The sequence below is a fragment of the Prionailurus viverrinus genome, chromosome D3, assembly GCF_022837055.1.
Source record: "Prionailurus viverrinus isolate Anna chromosome D3, UM_Priviv_1.0, whole genome shotgun sequence".
Taxonomy (NCBI): domain Eukaryota; kingdom Metazoa; phylum Chordata; class Mammalia; order Carnivora; family Felidae; genus Prionailurus; species Prionailurus viverrinus.
Window position 1 is genome coordinate 6,329,065 of NC_062572.1, and position 22,312 is coordinate 6,351,376.

Sequence of the window (22,312 nt, forward strand, 5' to 3'; positions counted from 1 at the left end):
GAGAAAGAATGAAATCTGGCCCTTTGTAGCAACGTGGATGGAACTGGAGAGTGTGATGCTAAGTGAAATAAGCCATACAGAGAAAGACAGATACCGTATGTTTTCACTCTTACGTGGATCCTGAGAAACTTAACAGAAGACCGTGGGGGAGGGGAAGGGGAAAAAAAAGTTAGAGAAGGAGAGAGCCAAACCAGAAGAGACTCTTAAAAACGGAGAGTAAACTGAGGGTGGATGGGGGGTGGGAGGGAGGGGAGGGTGGGTGATGGGTATTGAGGAGGGCACCTGTTGGGATGAGCACTGGGTGTTGTATGGAAACCAATTGGACAATAAATTTCATATTTAAAAAAAGAAAAAGAAAAAAACCATGGTGCTGAGCAGAAGGAGTCTGTCGTAAAAGCCACCATGTGTATGACTCCATTTGTACGAATGTTCAGAAAAGGCAAATCAAGAGAGACAGAAAGTGAGGCCGGATGTGACAGCTAAAGGGTTTGGGGTTTCTTTTTGGATTAGAGAAAATATTCCACAATCGATTATGGCCACAGATACACAACTCCAATACACGAAGAGCCGTTGGCTTGTACATTCTGGTGAATCGTACGGTGTGTGCATCAGGTTTCAATAAAGCTGTTTAAGGGGCGCCCGGGGGGCTCAGTAGATTAAGCATCCGACTCTTGATTTCAGCTCAGGTCATGATCTCAAGGTTCGTGAGTTCAAGCCCCAAGTCGGGCTCTGTGCTTACGGCATAGAGCCGGTTTAGGATTCTCATTCATTCTCTCTCTCTCTCTCTCTCTCTCTCTCTCTCTCTCTCTCTCCCCGCTCTCCCCGCCTCCCCCCTCCCCCACTCACATTCTCTTTCTCTCTCAAAATAAATAAATAAACTTAAAAAAAAAAAAAAAGCTGTTTAAGATCTTCGGAAAAACATAGCATCGCTACTTCTCACTTGAACAAAGTCCGCAGGTTGACCACTCTGCAGACTCTTTCGGCGATTTCCCAGGCGATCCGCTCCATGAGCGGGATCATCCTTTCATCTTTATTGTAGTGTCGGGAGATGATCCACACCATCCTCAGGGCGCTCATCATGGACGGGATGGTCTCCAGGACAACGTGAAAGCTAGATCCGTGCGTGATGTTCTAATCGGAGAGAGCAAGCAACCTTAGCCTTGGGGTCCGAGTAGTTTGGTAAAGCGGCGCGTGCGCGGGAAGTTTCACTCTTCCTAGTTCAAAAAGTGTACTTAGTGCGGGAGGAAGCGTTTCACCACCGAAAGGAGTCTGAAATAGGTCTGTGCACACTGACACGGAAAGACAGATAAGATTTACAATTAAAGTAAATAAAGCCATTTGAAGCAGTGTATAAAGTAGGAGTGTGTATACACATAAATAGATATGTAGAGAGCGAGAAAAGTAAATATAGAGAAAAAGAATATATATGTATAGCTATTGAGTACACACACACACCCAGTACATATTCTGTGTGGCAGATTGTATTTTCCAAACGCAGCCACAACATCTTGACTGTGCCCCCCTCGCCATTAAGAGACCGAGTCATCTCCACCCCCTCGAGTCTGCCCAGGCTGTTACTTCTTTAGTCAGTAGAATATGGCGGCCGTAATGTTGTTTCTGGTCTCTTGGAAGCCAGCCACCATGTAAACAGTATGACCATCCCGGGGACCGGGTGGCTCAGTCATTGAAGCATCAGAACACTTACTTCAGTTCAAGCCACGATCTCGCAGTTGTGAGACTGAGCTCCGAGTCAGGCTCCACACCGAGCATGGAGCCTGCTTGGGATTCTCTCTCTCCCTCCCTCCCTCTCTCTCTCTCTCTCAAAATAAAGAGGCATTAGGGGCGCCTGGGTGGCTCAGTCAGTTAAGCGTCTGACTTCGGCTCAGTTCATGATCTCACGGTTCCTGAGTTCGAGCCCTGCATCAGGCTCTCTGCTGCCAGCACGGAGCCTCTGTCCCCCCTCTCTCTGCCCCTCCCCTGCTGATTCTCTCCCTCTCCCTCTCTCCCTCGATCTCTCAAAAATAAATAAACTCTTTAAAAATTTTTTTAAAAAGGAAGCGTGGCCACCCTATTATCCTGAAGCCACCAGGCTTTGAGACATCCAAACCACGTAGAGAAATACTAGGGACTTAGATACCACATGCAGAAAAAAGGCCCAGGAGCACCCAGACGCCAGATGTGTGGGCAAAGAAGCCACATGGAAGGGGTCCCGCAGCTGTTGTACGTGAGCCAAGAGGAACCGCCCAGCTGAGCTTTCCCCAAACTCCTGGCCCACAAAATGGGAAGGCAAAGAACACAACTGTCATTAAGAAAGTGAAAACGCACACAGATTGGAATATTGCTAAGCATGTATCTGATAAGGAACTTGTATTCAAAAATGTTTAACTCATAAATCAATAATGAGGCAAATTAAAAATGGGGAAAAGACTACAGCAGATGTTTCACCAAAGATACGCGAACGGCCTAAGAAGCAGAGTGAAAGGTGTTCAACCTCATCAGTCACTAGGGAATGTAAACCAAAGTCGTGGTGAGACAGCACAAAAGATGTACGATGCCACGTGTATAAAATACCAAGAACGGGCAAATTCATAGACAGAAAGTGGGATAGAGGTTACCAGAGGGGCAGGGAGGAGGGAATCGGTGCTCAAGGGGTCCAAGTTTATGTCGGGGATGATGAAAATGGCTTGCTTATGGATAATGAGGATGGGCACCCGGCACCGTGTACGTTTTTTTTTTTTTTAATGTTTATTTATTTTTGAGAGACAGAGAAAGCATGTGAGCAGGGAAGGGCAGAGACAGGGAGACACAGAATCTGAAGCAGGCTCTAGGCTCTGAGCTGTCAGCACAGAGCCCGACACGGAGCTCGAACTCACAAACCATGAGATGACCTGAGCTGAAGTCGGACGCTTCACTGACTGAGCCACGCAGGCGCCCCTCGTGTATGTACTTAATGCCACTGAACTATATACTTGCAAGTAGTTAAAATAATGAATGTTAGGGGCGCCTGGGTGGCGCAGTCGGTGAAGCGTCCGACTTCAGCCAGGTCACGATCTCGCGGTCCGTGAGTTCAAGCCCCGCGTCGGGCTCTGGGCTGATGGCTCAGAGCCTGGAGCCTGTTTCCGATTCTGTGTCTCCCTCTCTCTCTGCCCCTCCCCTGTTCATGCTCTGTCTCTCTCTGTCCCAAAAATAAATAAATGTTGAAAAAAAAATTAAAAAATAAAAAAATAAAAAATAATGAATGTTATATGTTTGTGACCACAATTTTTTAAGTGCTGAATTAAACAAGGAAACTAGTGGTGCCTGGGTGGCTCAGTCGGTTGAGCGTCCAACTTCGGCTCAGGTCATGATCTCACGGTTCGTGGGTTCGAGCCCTGCATCAGGCTCTGTGCTGACGCCTGCTCAGAGCCCAGAGCCTGCTTCAGACTCTGTGTCTCCTCTCTCTGCCCCTCCCCGCTCACGCTTTGTCTCACTCTATTTCTCAAAAATAAATACACGTAAATTTAAAAAAATTATTTAAATAAACAAACAAGGAAACTAAATCCGCGTGAGAGCTAATTTACAGACCCGACTTTCCAAAGTGCAGCACGCCCGGCCTACCTTGAAATGACGCTCCACAGTGGACAGAAACCGCACGTTGTCTGAGGCCTCCATGTGGAGCTTGAATAATTCAGTTAAGACTGGCTGCAGGTTGGCCACAAGCATAGAATCTGATTCCTTGATCACATCCAAGACCTTCCTGACTATTGGAAGCTTTGTTTGCTCATGGAGTGCACTTAGGGTTGCGTTTCTTTCCCGCCAGAATTCAATTTCGGCCAGAGGACCGTTACCCTGCAAGGTGACACGAACACACAAACCGTCATCGCTCGTGCGGAAGGCACACTTGTGGTGGTTTCCACAGAACCCCTCCCTCTCTTCCCAACTGCTCCAAATGGGAACCGAGCCCTGCACTTGACCTCAGATGGTCCAGTCCGAGTGAATGTCAGGACTCTGGCTAAGAAAGCCAAGCCGCTCTCTTTCTCTGGAGAACTGATGGGGCAATGTACCACGCCACGAAGGAAACCAGCCTGAGGAGGAAGCCTCCAGACGAGCATCCTGACACACAGTATGACCTCTGTCAGCCCACGGGGTAATGTGGCTGCACGCTAACCGCAGAAAGCCCAGGAACGATGGTGTGGGGATTTTGAACTTTTTATTAAATTTTTTTAATGTTTCTTTATTTCTGAGACAGAGACAGAGCATGAGTGAGGGAGGGGCAGGGAGAGAGGGAGACCCAGAATCCGAAGCGGGCTCCAGGCTCTGAGCTGTCAGCACAGAGCCCGACGCGGGGCTCGAACTCACCAACCGTGAGATCGTGACCCGAGCCGAAGTCGGACGCTCAACCGACTGAGCCACCCGGGCGCCCCTTTTTTTCGTTTGTTTTTTTAATTTATTTTTTTGCTTTGAACTTTTAAGGAGGCGACCAAAGAGTAAGAAAAGAGGCTGGGTCAGACAGATCCCCAGACTCCTGGCTCTTCCTCCGGTGGCCACGTGAACGGTCAGGGAGTCTTCAAAAGTGCGGCCTGAGTTACCTGAGGGGTCTTCTTCAGCTGGCCCTCCACAGCTGCGGATATCAGATTCAGCCAGTTTATCACACACTGCTCTAAGGTTTCAACGGCTTCCGGGTCAGCTGCCAGGTCAGACACCTCTCTGTCCACACTGGTGCTTGGCATTTCCAACTTAATCTCCCCTGGTAGGATAACAGTGGTCAGTTGGCCACCAGTTCGGGGGAAATGATTACAGACAGTAACGTCCAAGTGAGTCGGATGGCTCTTCTCTCCAGACATCGGTACAGTGAGATCCGATTCGTCCCCTCCACCCCCCGCCCCATCCTTATCCGTCTAGACTTTCGTTCTCTTCCATCAGAATGTAACTAAGCATTATAGATAATTTTAACAGTGTTAAGCTTGGTCAGAACGATCTAGTTATTTAAGATGTTGCTGAATTTACAACCTAGTAACTTCAATTTAAAAATTAAACAAGGGGTGCCTGGCTGGCTCCGTTAGAAGAGCGTGTGACTCTTGATCTCGAGGTCGGGAGCTTGAGCCCTGCCTTGGGTGTAGAGATTACTTAAAAAAATAAAATCTCCAGGGGCGCCTGGATGGCATCTGACATCAGCTCAGGTCACGATCACGCGGTTCGTGGGTTCGAGTCCTGTGTCGGGCTCCGTGGTGACAGCTCAGAGCCTGGAGCTTGCTTCACATTCTGTGTCTGCCTCTCTCTCTGCCCCTCCCCCATATGTGCTCTGTCTCTCACTCTCACTCTCTCTCACGCTCAAAAATATATAAACATTAAAAAAAATTTAAGAAAAAATAAAATCTTAAAAAAATATAAATAACATTTAAAAAATTAAACTAACAACCAGATATTTGAGAAAACCTCCAGCAGGGAATAGGCCCAGATAAATCAGAAACAATGACCTCAGAGGAGATTAAGACAATGTAAAGGAGAATTTGTTGGGTTTTTTTTTTGTTTTTTTTTTAATTTTTTTTTCAACGTTTTTATTTATTTTTGGGACAGAGAGAGACAGAGCATGAACGGGCGAGGGGCAGAGAGAGAGGGAGACACAGAATCGGAAACAGGCTCCAGGCTCTGAGCCGTCAGCCCAGAGCCCGACGCGGGGCTCGAACTCCCGGACCGCGAGATCGTGACCTGGCTGAAGTCGGACGCTCAACCGACTGCGCCACCCAGGCGCCCCAAGGAGAATTTGTTTTTAATCCCAATTATCAGTCTCAGAGATGTGAGGCAATATGGCACCCACGAAACAAGAACAGAAGGCTTTGGAAAAGGGATAATCACAGAATAAGAGGTCTTAAAAATTAAAAATATAATAGCCGAGAGGCACCTGGGTGGCTGAGTCAGTTAAGCACCCGACTCTTTTTTGGGTGGTGGGGTAGGAGGGAGAGCGCGAGCCGGGGAGGGGTAGAGAGAGGGGGACAGAGGATCTGAAGCGGGCTCTGTGCTGACAGCAGTGAGCCCGACGCGGGGCTCGAACTCACGAACCGTGAGATCATGACCTGAGCCGAAATCGGACGCTCAACCGACTGAGCCACCCTGGCGCCCCTAAGCATCTGACTCTTGATCTCAGTTCAGGTCTTGATCTTACGGTCATAAGTTGAAGCCCCTCACTGGGCTTACCAAAAAAATGTGATAGCTGATGCGAAGAAGTTCAGTCAAAGGTTGGAGAAGATAAAAGTTGAGGAACTCTTCAGAAAAGCTGAATATAAAGACAAAGAGGTGGGAAAGACAAGAGAAAAGATGAGCAACAGAATCAGCAGCGTCCCCCAACGTTAGCAAGAAAGAACAGAGACAAATAGTGGAAGAAATTACCAAAAGGAGTTTTCAGATTACAAAGCTAGGTCTTCAGGCTGAAAATATTCACACAGCGCTCAGCAAAACGAATGGAGAAAGGACCACACAAAAAGGTCCATCATCCCAGCATTTTAAGACATGAAGATAAAGACACACTCCTAAAAGTTCACATAAAGGGGAGAGGAAAGAGAAAAGAAAAGAAAAGAAAAGAAAAGAAAAGAAAAGAAAAGAAAAGAAAAGAAAAGAAACAAGGAAGGAAGGAAAGGAAGGAAGGAAGGAAGGAAGGAAAGAAAGAAAGAAAGAAAGAAAGAAAGGAAGAAAGAAAGAAAAGAAAGAAACAAGAAAGAAAAGAAGACAAAAGAAAAGAAAGAAAAAGAAAAATCCAATTTCTCATAAGGAACGCTGGATACTACAGAACAATGAAGAAAACTGTATTCGAAATTCTGTGCCGGGGCGCCTGGGTGACTCAGTCGGTTAAGCGTCCAGCTCCAGCTCAGGTCATGACCTCATAGTTCGTGGGTTCGAGCCCCACATCAGGCTCTCTGCTGTCAGCACGGAGCTCACTTCAGATCCTGTGTCCCCGACCCCCCGCCCCGCTTCTCTCTTTCAAAACCAAACAAAAAGAAATTGTATGTGTTAAAATTTTTTTAAACTCCAACTTCTGTGCCCAAACTACTAACTGTGAAGACAGAATAAAGTCATTTTCAGACACCCAAGTTCTCATAAAATTATTTCCCACACACCTTTTCTAAGGAAGTTACTTAGGGATGCATTCCTACCCGATGAGGGAGTAACCCAACTAAGCGAGAAGACCTGGGATCCAGGAAACATCGCATCTAGGACACAGCCATGCACCATGCTGACAGAGCAACCAGCCTGCGTTGCAACAGGGGACACAGGACACTGAGAGGGAGAACATCTAGTAAGAGGAGGGGCTTTTGCAAAAACAAAACCAGAGAGGACGGTACAAGATATTTTTATAAGATCCTTTAAGAAAAGAATGGCAATTCTGAAGGCTGGAGGAGGAAAGGGAATTTGTATTAATTCTTGTATTAAATTCTCGTATTAATACTTGTATTAAAAATTCATGGGGCGCCTGGGTGGCTCAGTAGGTTGGGCAACTGACTTCGGTTCAGGTCACAAACTCACAGTTGTTCGTGGGTTCGAGCCCCGCGTCGGGCTCTGTGTGGACAGCTGTGAGGTCTGGAGCCTGCTTCGGATTCTGTCTCCCTCTCTCTCTCTGCTGCTCCACCCCTACTCATGCTCACGCTCACTCTCTCGCTCTCTCTCTCAAAACTAAACATTTAAAAATTTTTATATTAAAAAAAATTCATTCCACGACAGATTACCTGACCCCTGTGATCTCATGCATCTTAAAAGGAGAAAAGGGTAAAAGAGCTTTTTCAATTGACAGCCAATAACTTACAAAAAGCCATTCGTATGGCTTAATGTCCTACAAGCAAAAACAAATTTTTTCCTCAAGATGATACTATAAAACAGGAATTGGCAAAGCTTTTAAGATTTTTTTCCTAAGTAATCTCTACACCCAACGCGAGACTCGAACTCACAACCCTGAGATCGAGAGTCACGTGCTCCACCGAGCGAGCTGGCCAGGCGCTCCCACAAATTTTTGTCTTAAAAAAGTATCAGACAGTAAATATTTCCAGCTTTGCAGACCAAGAGACAAAGCTAAGGGCAGACTGTAGGTCCTTATTTAAGCATTTAAAATCTAAATATTGGAAACGGTAAGCACTATTCTTAGCCCACAGGCCACACAAAGCAACCAGCAGGTGGGATTTGGCACACGCACCATAACTTGCTGACCCACATTACAGAGTAGTAATTTATCTGCCTTTCTGGTTTTCTACATCATACATGCCCATTGTAGGAAAACGGGAAAAAAAGAAATCCATCGTACTCTCGCAACCTAGAGTAACTGATAGTCACAGATGACGTTTCATTGCAGTTCCTTCTTGTATTTTATCTAAAACACAAAAATGTGTCCACTCAGCTACGTTTTGACATTAGACACAGAAATCATATCCAAGATTAGAAGAAACATCTTTCCACATCTCTGCTGTTTTGCACTATTTCGGGGAGAGAAGGGTCAGGTAGACACGCAAAATAATGGAACTTAAGACAGTAAAACAAACACAGGTATCAGGAGAATATCACTTCTTGGGGGATTAAAAAAAAAAAAAAAAAGAACATTCTAAATCGAAAGTCTGGGGCACCTGGGTGGCTCAGTCGGTTGAGCGTCCGACTTCGGCTCAGGTCACGATCTCGCGGTCCGTGAGTTCGAGCCCCGCATCCGGCTCTGTGCCGACAGCTCGGAGCCTGGACCCCGCTTCGGATTCTGTGTCTCCCTCTCTCTCTGCCCCTCCCTCGCTTGCACTCGGTCTCTATCTCTCTCAAAAATAAATAAACATTAAAAAAGAAATTTAAACCAAAAATCTGGGGGCTCCTGAGTAGCTCAAGCGGTTGAGCATCCAACTCTTGATTTCAGCTCAGGTCACGATCTCATGGTTCGTGGGACTGAGCCCCACGTGGGCTCCATGCCAACAGTGTGGAGGCTACTTGGGATTCTCTCTCTCCCCTCTCTCTGCCCCTCCTCTGCTCAGTTGCTCACAGTGAGTGAGTGAGTGAGTGAATGAATGAATGAATGAGTGAATGAATGAATGAATGAATGAATGAATGAATGAATGAAAAACACATGTCCATAGCATGTTATCAAAAGTTTGGCTCTCAGGGCGCCTGGGTGGCTCAGTCGGTTAAGCGTCTGACTTCGGCTCGGATCACGACCTCGCGGTTTGTGAGTTCGAGCCCCACACTGGGCTCTCTGCTGTCAGTACAGAGCCTGCTTTGGATCCTCCGCTCCCCTTTCTCTCTGTCCCTCCACCACTTGTGCTCGCTCGCTCCCTCTCTCAAAAATAAATAAGTGTTAAAAAAAAAAAATTGGATCTCTGCGGGTGTTTCTAGTCTTAGAGAAAATTGCTACTAAGTGGGGTGTGTTAAATTTTACTTTTGGGGCAGGGGTGGGATTTCTCTTCCTCGAAAGCAATGCCATCTCGCAGACCGTAATAGCCCTTGCCGAGAAATCGCCTGTCGGCTTTCACAGGATAGGGCTCTCCAAAGCGTAACCCCAAATGGGACTCACCTTCCCCATGACGCCAGCCTCTCGACCTTGCTGTTCTCCATGACACACGTGCTCCCAGGCTCTGGGACTCTCACCGTGCCATCCTCCCCCACATCGTGAGGTACAGGCCCGCAGTAGCTGCTGCAGCCCCACCACGTGTGGGGCCCTGGGCTTGGACACTAAGCCAGGACCAGCCATCCACCCTTCCTCGTTCACGGAAACCCCATTCTTTCAAACTCCCTTCTCTCATTCAGCCCTCTCTCCCTGCCCGAAATGCCCTTGCTCCCCAGCGCCACCCACTAACGCTCTGCTGTCCATTCAGAGGAGGTCAAATGCCACCTCCTTCAGGAAGTCTCCTGCGATTTCCTCCTGCTTCCGCCACAGGGTCTCCCTCCTCCAAACCCTAAAAGTCCTAATAGCTTTCCCAAGCTCTCATCTGCCACAGTTCCTTGTGCACCAGACGATAAGACCCTTGAGGACAAGGATTCGTTGTTTCTCTGTGCATCTTCCTTCCAGCTCGGGGTCGCTCAGATGGCGGGCGGAGAAAAAAGAATGCTTACAAATGAAAACAAGACTCCTGGACTCTTACGTCGCCTTCCTAAAGGACGTTCCCACGCGTAACGAAACAGAAGAAAACATGAAGCTTACCTTCCAGTTGCTGCATTGTCCTTTGAATATTATTTGCAAATTTCTGGATGTTCATTAAAAATTCATCCCGTATTAACTGCATGCTGTGATACGTTTCCCCGGGCACGCTAGGGAGCCCCGCTTCATACTCGGAAGAGTCCGAGATTTTCTCGGACGCAAATCCCGTGGCCGCATCCTTGTGCTGATTGAAGGACAGAGCTGGCATGAAAACCTGAAACGTCAAGTTTATGAGACGAATCAATGTCATGTCCAATAACTCATGCACTTCCGCGGCCCCCGGCTTCGAATGTTCTGTGAGAGGCGGCACAGATAATGGCAACAAAGTGGAGAGAACTCGAGCCCAGAGCACAGACCTGAAGACAGAGAAATGTTGTTTGACCTAACACGACCCCAGGAGGAGAACGTGACCCAAGCGCGAGGTGACCGCCCAGATCAGCATACTGTATTTCTTTAGGTCACCGGCCACACAAACAGCTGAAGAGTCAGTCAGCTCAGGGCCAAGCTAGTTCATGTGGAGGTTCAAATAGGGAGGGGGAGGGGGCGCCTGGGTGGCTCAGCTGGTTGAGGATCGGACTTCAGCTCAGGTCATGATCTCATTGTTGGTGAGTTCGAGTCCCGCTTCGGGTGAACATGAGCCCCACTTTTCTCTCTCTCTCTCTCTCTCTCTCTCTCTGCCCCTTGTGGGATTCTCTCTCTCTCTCCCTGTCTCTCTGCCCCTCGCTCACTTGTGCCCTCCCTCCTCCATTTAAATGCCTGTGGGTCAGTTGGATGGTTGGTTGGTTGAGTTTTGGTTTGGGCTTGTAGCTTTGCCTTTTCTTCTTAAACTTTGGTCCATCGTTGAGGACGAGGTACGTGCACTTCCGATTCACTGAAGAACCCAGGATGTTTGACCTGCGGATTCCCAGTCTGGGTTCTGCTGACTGCACACTCCCAGTGACACTCGCTGTGTCCCCGTGCGCTCCGTATCTCCCACTGGGTCCAGACACTCCGTCAGAATCCCTCTGCCAAGACTAACGGCTCAGGAGACAGACAATGTCTCGTTTCCTCTCCTTTCGGACGGTAGCGCCCGCTTGTTCCATGACAAGATCCGCGAACCTCTGGGAGCCACACAACCAAAATAGCCTCATCCTAACACTTCTTTATTTTATAGCTGAAATGCTTTTATAAAGAGACGCTTCTCTCATCTACTACTTAATCACCCAGTGCATTTCACGTAGAGGAGGCAGAATAAACACCTGGACCCTTTTCTCTATTTGCCCCATTTTCAAAACGGTAAACGGGTGCCGTGTCACCCTGCCCCTAGCGCTCCCCCTCCCCCCATCCCCTCCTCCGGCGGCCTCTCCCTTGGTTGCTTCTATCCAGCCCCTTGGCCTCGCACCATCGCCACACTCTGGCTGGCACATGGATAAAGTAACGTAGGGGTGAGGGCAGCGGCCGGGGTCTATCAGGAGCCAAGTGCAATGGTCTCGGTAAAAAATGCTATTGAGGTGTTCCTGGCCACCCGGCCTAAAACTTCAAAACCCTTACCTTTACCACCTGCCAGTATTTCTTACCCCCTTCCCAACCTCGTCTTTCTTAACTCCCATCACTATTGAGCACGCTACCTTTCACCTTTGAACAACGCAAGGGTGAGGATGCCAACGCCCCCTCCGTGCAGTTGAAAATCCACATATTGGGGTGCCTGGGTGGCTCAGTCGGTTAAGCGGCCGACTTCAGCTCAGGTCATGATCTCACAGTCCGTGAGTTCGAGCCCCGCGTCGGACTCTGGGCCGACGGCTCAGAGCCTGGAGCCTGTTTCCGATTCTGTGTCTCCCTCTCTCTCTGCCCCTCCCCCGTTCATGCTCTGTCTCTCTCTGTCTCAAAAATAAATAAAACGTTAAAAAAAATTTTTTTTAATAAAAATAAAAAAAGAAAAAGAAAAAAAAGAAAATCCACGTATGACGTTTGACTCCCCAAATCTTAACTACTAAGAGCAGCCTGTTGACGGAAGCCTTGCCGGTAACATCACCTGTCGATTAACACTTATCAGTATGTTCCACGTGTTATATACTGTATGCTTAACAATAAAGCAAGCTAGAAGAGGGGCGCCTGGGTGGCTGAGCCGGTTAAGCGTCGACTTCAACTCAGGTCATGATCTCACGGTCCGTGAGTTCGAACCCCGCGTCGGGCTCTGTGCTGACGGCTCGGAGCCTGGAGCCTGCTTCCGATTCTGTGTCTCCCTCTCTCTGCCCCTCCCCCGCTCATGCCCCGTGTCTCTCTCTCTCTCTCTCTCCCTCTCTCTCTCTCTCTCTCTGTCCAAAATAAATAAACGTTAAAAAAATTTTAAAGCAAGCTCGAGGAAAAACTGTTATTGAGAAGGAAAATACATTTACAACGCTATAACGTATTTATTGGAAAAAATCCACGTAGAAGTGGACCCGTGTGGTTCAAATCATGCTGTTCAAGACTCAACCGAGCAGATTCTCTCACAGATCCTGTTTAATGTAAGCCTTCCTGACTAGAACGAGCACTCCGTGAGGCAGATCTCGGCCGAGTTGTTCGCTCAGTGGAATACGGTAGGTGCTCAATAAATATTTTCCGGAGGAATGCCCTGAGTTCTCCCTGAGCCCGTCACACCTCAGCTCGAATGTCCGGAGAGTTCTTGGCTTTCCCTCCAGATCGGTTTCTGCCCTCACCCATCTCTCTAGTGACCCGCCCGGCCGCTCATCCCCAACCGAACCCTAGGGAGTCCCTCGTGACTCTCCATTTTCCAAAACCTCCATACCCAAGTCACCAGCAAGCCCCACTGGCCCTCTCCCCAGCAAAACAGATTCTTGACACGGCCTGCCTCCCACTCCCTCCCCTGATTGAACTCCAGTCCAGACAACCATCCCCCTCCACAGACACTTCCACGGACTCCAACTGGTCCACTCTTGCCTTCGGCCCTCACCCTCGCTCCCACAGTACGATTTCCACACAACAGCCAGAGGAACGATGCCAACCAGATCATGTTATTCCCCTGCTGAAAACCTACCCTCCTTTCCAACTTTCCTCACTACTCTCTAGCCGCACAGGCCCTCCCTCTGTTCCTGGACCAGGCTATGTCTGCTCCTGCCTCAGGACCTTTGCACAAGCTATCTTCCCTGCCCAGGACGCTCTTCCCCCCAGATCTTCACAGGTCTGACCCCTTCACCTGATTCAGGCCTCAATTCAATGCCATGCCCTCAAAGGGGCCTTTCCTGACCACCTCAACCCCACCCTATCACACTTCCCTAATGTCACATCCCTAACAACCTGTCATTAGAATAGCCTGCTCGTGAGAGTCTTTGTTTGTTTGCCCATCAGACATCGCCTCCTCAGTGAGGCCATCCCTTACCACCACTCCCTGCACACACACACAGTCCATTTCTATCACATTACTAGGGTTCATTTCACTCATGCCACTTGTCACTGCCTGTTATTTTCCAGTTTATGAATCTGTGTTTCGTGTCCTTCCCCAGAATAAGCTCCTGGAGCACAGAGACCTAGTCCGTGCTCCTCGCCGCTCTGCCACCAGGGCCCACGGAGGCACCCGCTGGATATTTATTACTTGCGGAGTAAATGAATCAAGTGGCCTTAGTCTTACAAAATGCTGAGGTCCCTTCCCTTTGTCCACAGTTACCTGACATATGATATTCTTCAGAAGATGAAGCACGTTAGCGTTGATAATTCCATACTCCAGGGTCTCGGGCATGATCTCCATGGCTTCCTTCATGTTGGTAGCTTCAGAGATCATCTCTGTGTGGGAACAGATTCAGAGGGTGAGACGCGTGGGGAAGTGGCAGGCAGTGAACCTTCCAAGTGTATCTGGACCTTCCAAGGAATCTGCTCCTTCTTCCCGAGGAGCTACCAACGAATGTTCCAGGCACAGGCTCAACATGATGCTAATGTCTGTGCAAACGACTCCCTCGGCCGCTGAGACATCAAAAAGAAACCCTACGCATTGTGGTTCACAGAGCTGCACAGACTGGTGGATCTGGCTGGAGTTGTCTGAAGTCAGGCAAGAATAGAAACAGTAGCATTTTCTGGAAATGTTTGCTGGGTTCCTTGCTCTCCCTGGGTCCCCGTTCCCAGCGATGCCTCCCCAGTTCATCACCAGAGTCCTTTTTGAGTCATGGGTATTTATTTAATGTTCATTTATTTTTTGAGAGACAGAGAGAAAGCAAGCTGGGGAGGGGCAGAGAGAGGGGGAGACACAGAATCTGAAGCAGGCTCCAGGCTCTGAGCTGCCAGCACAGAGCCCGACACGGGGTTTGAACTCACAGACCACGAGATCATGACCTGAGCTGAAGTCGGATGCTCAGCCGACTGAGACACCCAGGCGCCCGAGTCATGGGTATTTTTTTCTTATTTTTTTTTTAATTTTCTTAATGTTTACTTATTTTTGAGAGAGAGAGAAAGAGAGAGAGAGAGAGAGAGTGCGCTGGGGAAGAGGCAGAAGGAAGGAGACACAGACTCCAAAGCAGGCTCCAGGCTCTGAGCTGCCAGCACAGAACCTGATGCGGGGCTCGAACTCACAAGCCTTGAGGTCATGACCTGAGCCGAAGTCAGACACTTAACCGACTGAGCCACCCAGGCGCCCCAGAGCCACAGGTATTTTTAAAGACAGATTTGGTAACAGCCTATTCTCCAACCACGTTTTATTTTACATGTCTTTACTCCACCCGCACGGTACACATTTTGAAGGTCACTTGGGCCCATCCCTCAATCTAACCGGGAAACACAGCAGATACACCAACCAAGGCAGTTACCTCACTGGCTTTGGTCCCACAGCTGTGTAGACATTCTCTCCTTAATACACTTCTTTACAGCAAACTCTTTTTTACTTAAGTAAATTTATTTTAAGGGGAAAGAACCTAAGAACCCAGAGCGGAGGAGAAAGAGAGGCTGATCTCGACGGAAGAGAAACGGCGAGACACAAAGACGACGAGAAGGTCCAGTGATGAAATCCGAGGAGACGCGGCTGCTGCCCAGCTGGCGGCCTGTGCGCCGTGGCAGGTGCTGTCCTGGAGGAGAGCACTGAGCAGGGATGAGGGGGCGCGAGCCTCTACAAGCTGTCTTCCCTACTTCTGGTTCCCGCCTACGTGGGCAGAGTCACCCGGCAGGGAGGCCCTGACCCAAAACGCCATCAAAGTTCAGAAGAGAGAAAAAGAACGCAACATAATGCTTGTTCTAGGATTTACAGGGAATCGTGAAAATGTAGCTACGTATGCGCAGCCTCCGTGGAGGCGAAGGCGGAAGAAACGGGGGGAACGTGCAGGCAGGAAGGGTGGGCAGTCAGCCTGAATCGAATGAGGCAAGAGGAAGAGCCAGGGGTCAGAAGAGACACGAGAGTGACAACCACTGGGGGGACGGGGGTGTCACCAGAAGCACCCAGGTGGCACCCAGGATGGACGAGGGCAGCAGGAATGCACAGAGGGAACATCCCGCCCGGAAGTCACCCTGCGGGATGAACGTGGCCTCCAAGCGGCCCCTCGGCTTTAAATCACACAGCCCACGTGGACAAAGCCCCAAAGAGTTTCTTATAACTCAGGGCCACAACAGTTTGCATCTCCCTTTAATTGTTACAATAGAACCAAGAACGTATTCATACAGTCAACTCTCATTATTCGTGGGAATTCTGTTCTGCGAGGTCACCTCCAACAAGGAATTAGCGAATACTGAACCATTGCTCCTATAGGACATACAAGGTCAGGTTTCTGCAGCCTCTGGTCACGTTTTTTTAAGGTGATTTACTTATTTTGAGAGAGAGAGAAAAATGCAAGTGGGGGAGGGGAAGAGAGAGAGGGAGAGAGAGAGAGAGGATCCTAAGCAGGCTCTGCACTGTCAGCACAGAGCCTGATGCGGGGCTCGAACTCATGAACTGTGAGATCATGACCTGAAACAAAGTTGGACACTTAACTGACTGAGCCACCCAGGTGCCCCTCTGGTCATATTTCTTTCCTCCCTCCCTCTCTTCCTCACCCCTTCCCTTTCTTTCTTCTTTCCTCCTTTCTTTCTTGAAAGATTGAGAGAGAGAGAGAGAGAGAGAACCCATGCAATTGGGGGAGAGAGACAGAGGGGGGAGAGAGACAATCCCAAGCAGGCACAGGGCTTGATCCCAGGACCCCAGGATCATGACCTGAGCCGAAATCAAGAGTCAGACACTCAACCAACCGAAACACCCAGGCACTCCTCCGGTCACATCTTTATCAGCCATCAACACGTAACCTTGCTTTATGTGCGTTTCTGTGTAAAGATACCTCATTTAGGGGTACCTGGGTGGCTCAGCCGGTTAAGCGTCCAACTCTTGGTTTCAGCCCAGATCATGATTTTGTGGTTCATGAGTCCAAGCCCTGCATCAGGCTCCGTGCGGACGGTGCAGAGCCTGCTTGGGATTCTCTCTCTCTGCCCCTCCTCTGCTCATGTTCTCTCCCTCCCTCCCTCTCTCTCCCTCCCCCTCAAAATAAATGAATAAACTTAAAAAAGAAACAGACACCTTATTCAACATACGCTGTTGATTCACTAGCATGGACCTCAGCCGACACTATAACTGACAGCTGATCGAAGTGTACCTGATACACCTATGTCGTCTGGGGCCCCGTCACAGCCTTCTTGCACTCAGGAATACGGTGCTTCACTACTACGCTTGAGGCCATTTTAAACAGTGAAATCGCCAACAAGAAGCACAAAAGAATGTGAAAACCGTGGCACCAAAGAGATCACAGTAGGAACAGTTGTTTACAAGAGTTAAAACGTTGTCACCGCGTTCGCCCTCAGCTGGGAACAGGCACACGGGGGGACTCAGAAGTTTCCCCATCCTGTGCCTGGCCCCAAATGACCTCAAAGCGACTGCAGGTACTGATTTGGGGGTTACGAAAAAAATGCGAGTAGGTGAATTTGCAGATATGGAATCCGTGAATACTGAGGATCGACCGTACTAAAAAAAAAAAAAAAAAAAAAAAAAAAGAGTTGTATTCTCAAGAAAGCGTAAAAATGAAGAATCTCACAGAGACACCCCCACGTGCATACACACCCACACTCACACACACACTAGAACTATACCTTTTGTATTTCGGAGAAAATACACCACATTCTGGTCCAGGAACTCCTCAGGAACGGGAGTACAAAGCACATGGAGATATGTCTTTTCCACGATGTGCTTAACGGTTCTCTGGAACATGGGGAACCAAACATCAACGGGCTGAGATACATCTGCTCACCCAGACAACCTAACGTTCGGGTGCCCCTGAGCACTCCTGTCAGTGCGTTCTGGTCCCCCTGGCCGACACGGGGGGGACCACGCACCATGAAGGACCCAGGCCTGAACACTCAGTCTGACTCTGCTGTTAATTGGCCAGCGCAGCCACACGGGAGTAAACCGACCCGGGAAATGTCCAGACTGAGCCCTTTCCTAGCTTGTAAATTGCAACAAGCCGGCTTCCAATTGGTTTGGGGGGTAGGGTATATTCATGGAGCAGTTAGTCATTTCATTTAGCACAGGCCGGGCTAAATGCTCACATCCTGGCTTTTAAGCTCCACCTCTGGGATTTGTGAAAAGATTAACTCGGCCGCAGGCCTGGGCTGTCCAAACTCTGCATATCCCAAAGGTTTTCAGGCTGGCCCTTCGCCGGTTCCCAGGTGATAACCTCTGTTCTTGGAATGTCCCACCTGATGGACACCTGGGGTACAAAGATAGATTAGACTGTCTACACGTGGGGTACAAAGATAGTTTAGACTAGCAACGTGATTGGTGGTGAATGCCTGGTTTTGGTGGCCTAGGGCCCTGGTCACACTACATCGGTCTGACTTCCCGCGACCTAGAGACTGGCCCTTCATGCCCACACGACAGACCCCTGGTAGAAACGCTGGACGCCGAGGCTTGAGTGAGCTTCCCCGACTGGCAAAACTTCCCGTGTGCTCTCCTACGTGCTGGGAGCAGCAGCACCCCCACGCCACCCTGCAGGGGGCTCGGGTCCCTTCTCTCCCGGACTCTGCTCCACATACCTTTCTCTTTGTTGATTCTACGCGGCCTCCTCTCACTGAAATAAACTATAGCCTTGAGTATAAACGTTTTTCTGGGTCCTGGGAATCATTCTAGCAAACCATCCAACCTGAGGGTAGTTGTGGGGACCCCCAACACAGGATTCTATCGTCTCCATTCCAAATATGTTCCTCGCATGAACTGTCACTTACCCAGACCCATCACAGGGTATGGCATTCCCGTTACCCCAGCAAGGAGGGGAAGGAGCCACGCGTACCTTGACGGGCAGGTCTTCTAAACTCTCTCTGTCGACTTCTTCATCCCCGATGCCTAATACAAGCTGATCTGCGGAATCGTTTCTCAGTTGCAGATTCTTGGCTGCAAAATATCGTTCAGGGTGCAAAATGAAATAATCAGAATAGATTTCCTACCATCGAGGCCAGACCCGCATCTTGTACGGCAGCATTATTTCATTCAATAGTCACGGTATCTAAAAGCTCCGTGTACATTTTGGACAAACGAATCGCAGCCTCGACGCACGTTATAACGACGAAAGCCGTTTGTATTTTTGCTGGGTGGGTTCTCGGTCGGAAATTTCACGTGTATGCATGTGTGTGTGTGTGCATGTTCCAGCGACAGTGTCCAGTGAGTGATCTCTCTGAGGTTTTCACTTAAAGGGGAGTTTTATTATTAGGATGAGAATTATAGCTAACATACTAGCACATACTCTATCTTCACTCTGAAACTCGAAACTTGTGGGGGATGAAAAGAAAGGTAATCTAAGTAAAACGAATGTATCTCTCTCAAGTCTGTTATCAGTGCGGATCTGGAACTCTCAGAACCCGTCACAGCCCTGAGAGTTTCTGAGAAACCCAGTAATTACAGGGAAGGGAGAGCTTTTTCCAAACGGGTTGGCTCTTGCTGCAAAAGGCACCGGGCGGAGCCATTGTGGCTTTTGAATCAAATCAACGTGTGGGGTCTACTGGTCTACTATTGACGTTCTCATCCGTAGAATGGGAACGATAACAGCTAGCGGTCAGACTCGAGGATCCGACTGTGGTGTGGTTAAGTGCCCGGCACACCCACCAGCAGAGGAAATGGTATAAAGCCAGCAGCACCAACGGGATTAGAGCACCAGTAACAGCCTGTAGCCAAAAACACACTAACAAATGCACCAAATAAATGCAGTGCCGCTGAGCTGTATACCTAGAAGTGGTTAAAATGGTAAGTTTTGGGGCTCGATGAGTTAAGCATCTGAAACTCTTGAGCTCAGCTCTGGTCAGGATCTCACAGTTCGTGAGACCAAGCCCCGCTGTCAGCACAGAGCCTGCTTGGGATTCTCGGTCTCCTCTCTCTCTCTGCACCTCTCCCCACCGCTCTTACGTGCCCCCCCCCCCACCGCCGTCTCTTCTTCCTTCTCTCAAAATAAATAAATTTGAAAATAAACAAAAATTTTCAAATGGTAAGTTTTATGTATATTTTACCACAATAAAAAGAAAAAATACATTTAATTATTGATTTGGAAGTAATATTAATTTGCTTTGTTGAAAAGACCTCCTTGGCCTTTGCGTCCAAGCAGCGTCCTTCCACAGATGTCCTTCCTGTCCAGAGACTGACTGGTGCTGAAATGGATGTGTCTCTCAGCAAGATTAGAGCCCCGCAGTAAATAGGGCTGTGGCCCTCATAGCCACCGTCTGTCTTGTCAAAATCCAATTTAGTCCTCCCTGAGGACTCATGGTCTGTATTTCTAACCCTGTAATCCTCTCCCCTCAATCTGTACTACAGAAGGAATGACATTTTGGCTAAACTGAACGCGTCTGGAGGGGCGCCTGGGTGGCTCGGTCGGTTGAGCATCCGACTTCGGCTCAGGTCATGATCTCACGGTTCGTGGGTTCAAGCCCCGCGTCGGACTCTGTGCTGAGAGCTCAGGGCCTGGAGCCTGTTTCAGATTCTGTGTCTCCCTCTCTCTCTGCCCCCCACCCCCGCTCATGCTCTGTGTCTCTCTGTCAAAAATAAATATCCATTAAAAAAAATTTTTTTAAAGGTTAAAAATTTTAATAGAACTATCCTACGACCCGGCAATGGCACTACTGGGTATTTATCCAAACAAGACAAAGACGCTAATATAAAGGGATACACGCATCCCTAGGTTTATGGCAGCAGTATTTATAATAGCCAAGATACAGAAGCAGCCCAAGTGTCCATCTGTAGATGAATGGATAAAGAAGATGCGGTGTATATAGAGATACAATGGATTACTCGGCCATAAGAAAAAATGAAATCTGGCCGCTTGCGACGACATGGGTGAAACTAGCGGGTACCATGCTAAGGGAAATAAGTCAGTCAGAGAAATACAAATACTATAGGATTTCACTCATCTGTGGAATTTAAGAAACATAACAGAGGAACAAAAGGAAAAGAGAAACCAAGAACAGACTCTTAACTACATAGAACACACTGATGGTTATGGGGGTGGAGGAGGGGGAGGGAGGGAGATGGGTGAACTAGGTGAGAGGTATGGAAGGCTGACTCATCACATATTATACACCTGAAACTAAGATCACACTGTACGTTAACTCTACTGAAATTAAAATTTGAAACAACTTCATACAATTTAATAAGATACATGCAGCTGCCCAGAAAAAGGGCAAAATAAATCGTTTCAGGACATGAGGACAAGTAGACAACTGAATTAGATCAACGGTAGAAATACACTAGGAATCAAATGAAACCACTCAACAACTACACAAACACGAAAAAAAATTTTTTTAATAAAGGAAGGACACAAAGAGCCACCCGCAGGAGACACCCAGCCTTAGCACGAACCTAAAGCCATCCCATCACTACAGGAAAAGCGGAGCCTGCAGAGAATCAGGCGCCTCGCACGTTCAGGTGTGTTTCCAGCAACTTCTCCAGCTCACACTTTCTATCAGCAGTAAAATCCTCCACTACTGCCTCGGACTGGCCAGACAGAAACGGGGCGTGTGGTTTGCACGAGGGGAAGGAAGCCTGGGCTACCACAACAGAGCGCACAGGTGTTGAGCTGTCACGGACGCCGCTTGCACAGGGACGAGGCGCCGGGGGACGTAGTACTATACCGGTGGAATTCACAGGTGACTGTCTTCGGAAACAGGGTCTTTGCAGATATAAAAGAGGAGGTCCTACCGGAGAGGGCAGACCCTGGATCCCGTGACTGTCGCCTTTACCAGAGAAAGGACAGGCGGATTCAGACCCACAGAGGCAGAGTGGGGAGGGAAGCGGTCGCAAGGCAAGCGAGGCCCAGGCCAGAGGGGCAGGCAGGTGCTCCCCGGAGCCGTGGGAGGGGCGGCCCTGCTCACAGCTGCGCGCTCGGCCCCAGAGCTCGGGGAGGCCGCCCCCCTGCAGCTGCCGGCCCCCCCCAGTCTGTGGTCGCTGGCTGCGGGCCCCCCGGGGCCCGGGTAACTGCGCCCCGAACGGCCAGCACCCACCTCTGTCCCCCATACCGGGCCCCAGCCTCCCTCCTCGCGGGGAGCCGCCCCCACGCGACTCACCTCCAACCTCCGCTGGCTGAGCCTCCGCCTCTTCCTCCTCGCCTTCCTCCTCCCGCCTCGGGCGTCTCGCCGTCTTCACCGCCGCCAGCACGGAGGAACAAAAGTAGTAACACGTGTCTGCCCCACCCACCAGACACCTGATGCCCTGCTCCCCCACCCCACCGCGCGCCGCTGGGAATGGGCCTGCACCTGCGCCAGTCCCGGGGAAGGGGGGGGGGGGGGGGGGGGGGGGGGGGAAGGAAGGTCACGGCGAGGACGCGGGAGCCCCTCCCCACCTCCTGCCCTTGGGTGGGGCTCGGCCGGTGCAGTGACCGCCAGCGGCCCCTCCACGAACCCGAAGACGCTGGCGGGCGTGGGGGGAGGGGAGGCAGGCACCTGATCTCTCTCGCGTTAAAAACCGGCCTCGGGCGCTAGTTCCCCGGGCTCCTTACCCTGCCACCTGCCGGTCTGGAGCCTTCTGCCTCCCTGCTCGTCTCCCTCTGCCCTCCTGGACCAGCGCCAATTATGAACCACACAGTCGTACAGAAATGTTCGCGTTAGCAGCGACAGCTTCAGTGGCCCGACAGGAACCCCCTGTGGCAGACTCCCAGGCGATGAAGGACGCAGCATGGTACAAGCGGTTCCTCCGGTTGATCTCACTGATCACACAAGCATACAAACAGAGGCTCG

General features: G+C 49.6%; 1 protein-coding gene across 1 annotated transcript in view; it reads right to left on the bottom strand.

Annotated features, from left to right (window-relative positions):
* DNAH10 (dynein axonemal heavy chain 10) overlaps window positions 1-22,312 on the bottom strand; it is a 147,762-nt gene that overhangs the window by 122,750 nt on the left and 2,700 nt on the right. The window contains 9 exon segments of the mRNA XM_047826686.1: window positions 941-1,131; window positions 3,598-3,828; window positions 4,569-4,726; window positions 10,133-10,343; window positions 13,773-13,888; window positions 17,195-17,303; window positions 18,391-18,491; window positions 21,644-21,695; window positions 21,697-21,716. Coding sequence (XP_047682642.1) covers window positions 941-1,131; window positions 3,598-3,828; window positions 4,569-4,726; window positions 10,133-10,343; window positions 13,773-13,888; window positions 17,195-17,303; window positions 18,391-18,491; window positions 21,644-21,695; window positions 21,697-21,716 — 1,189 coding nt within the window.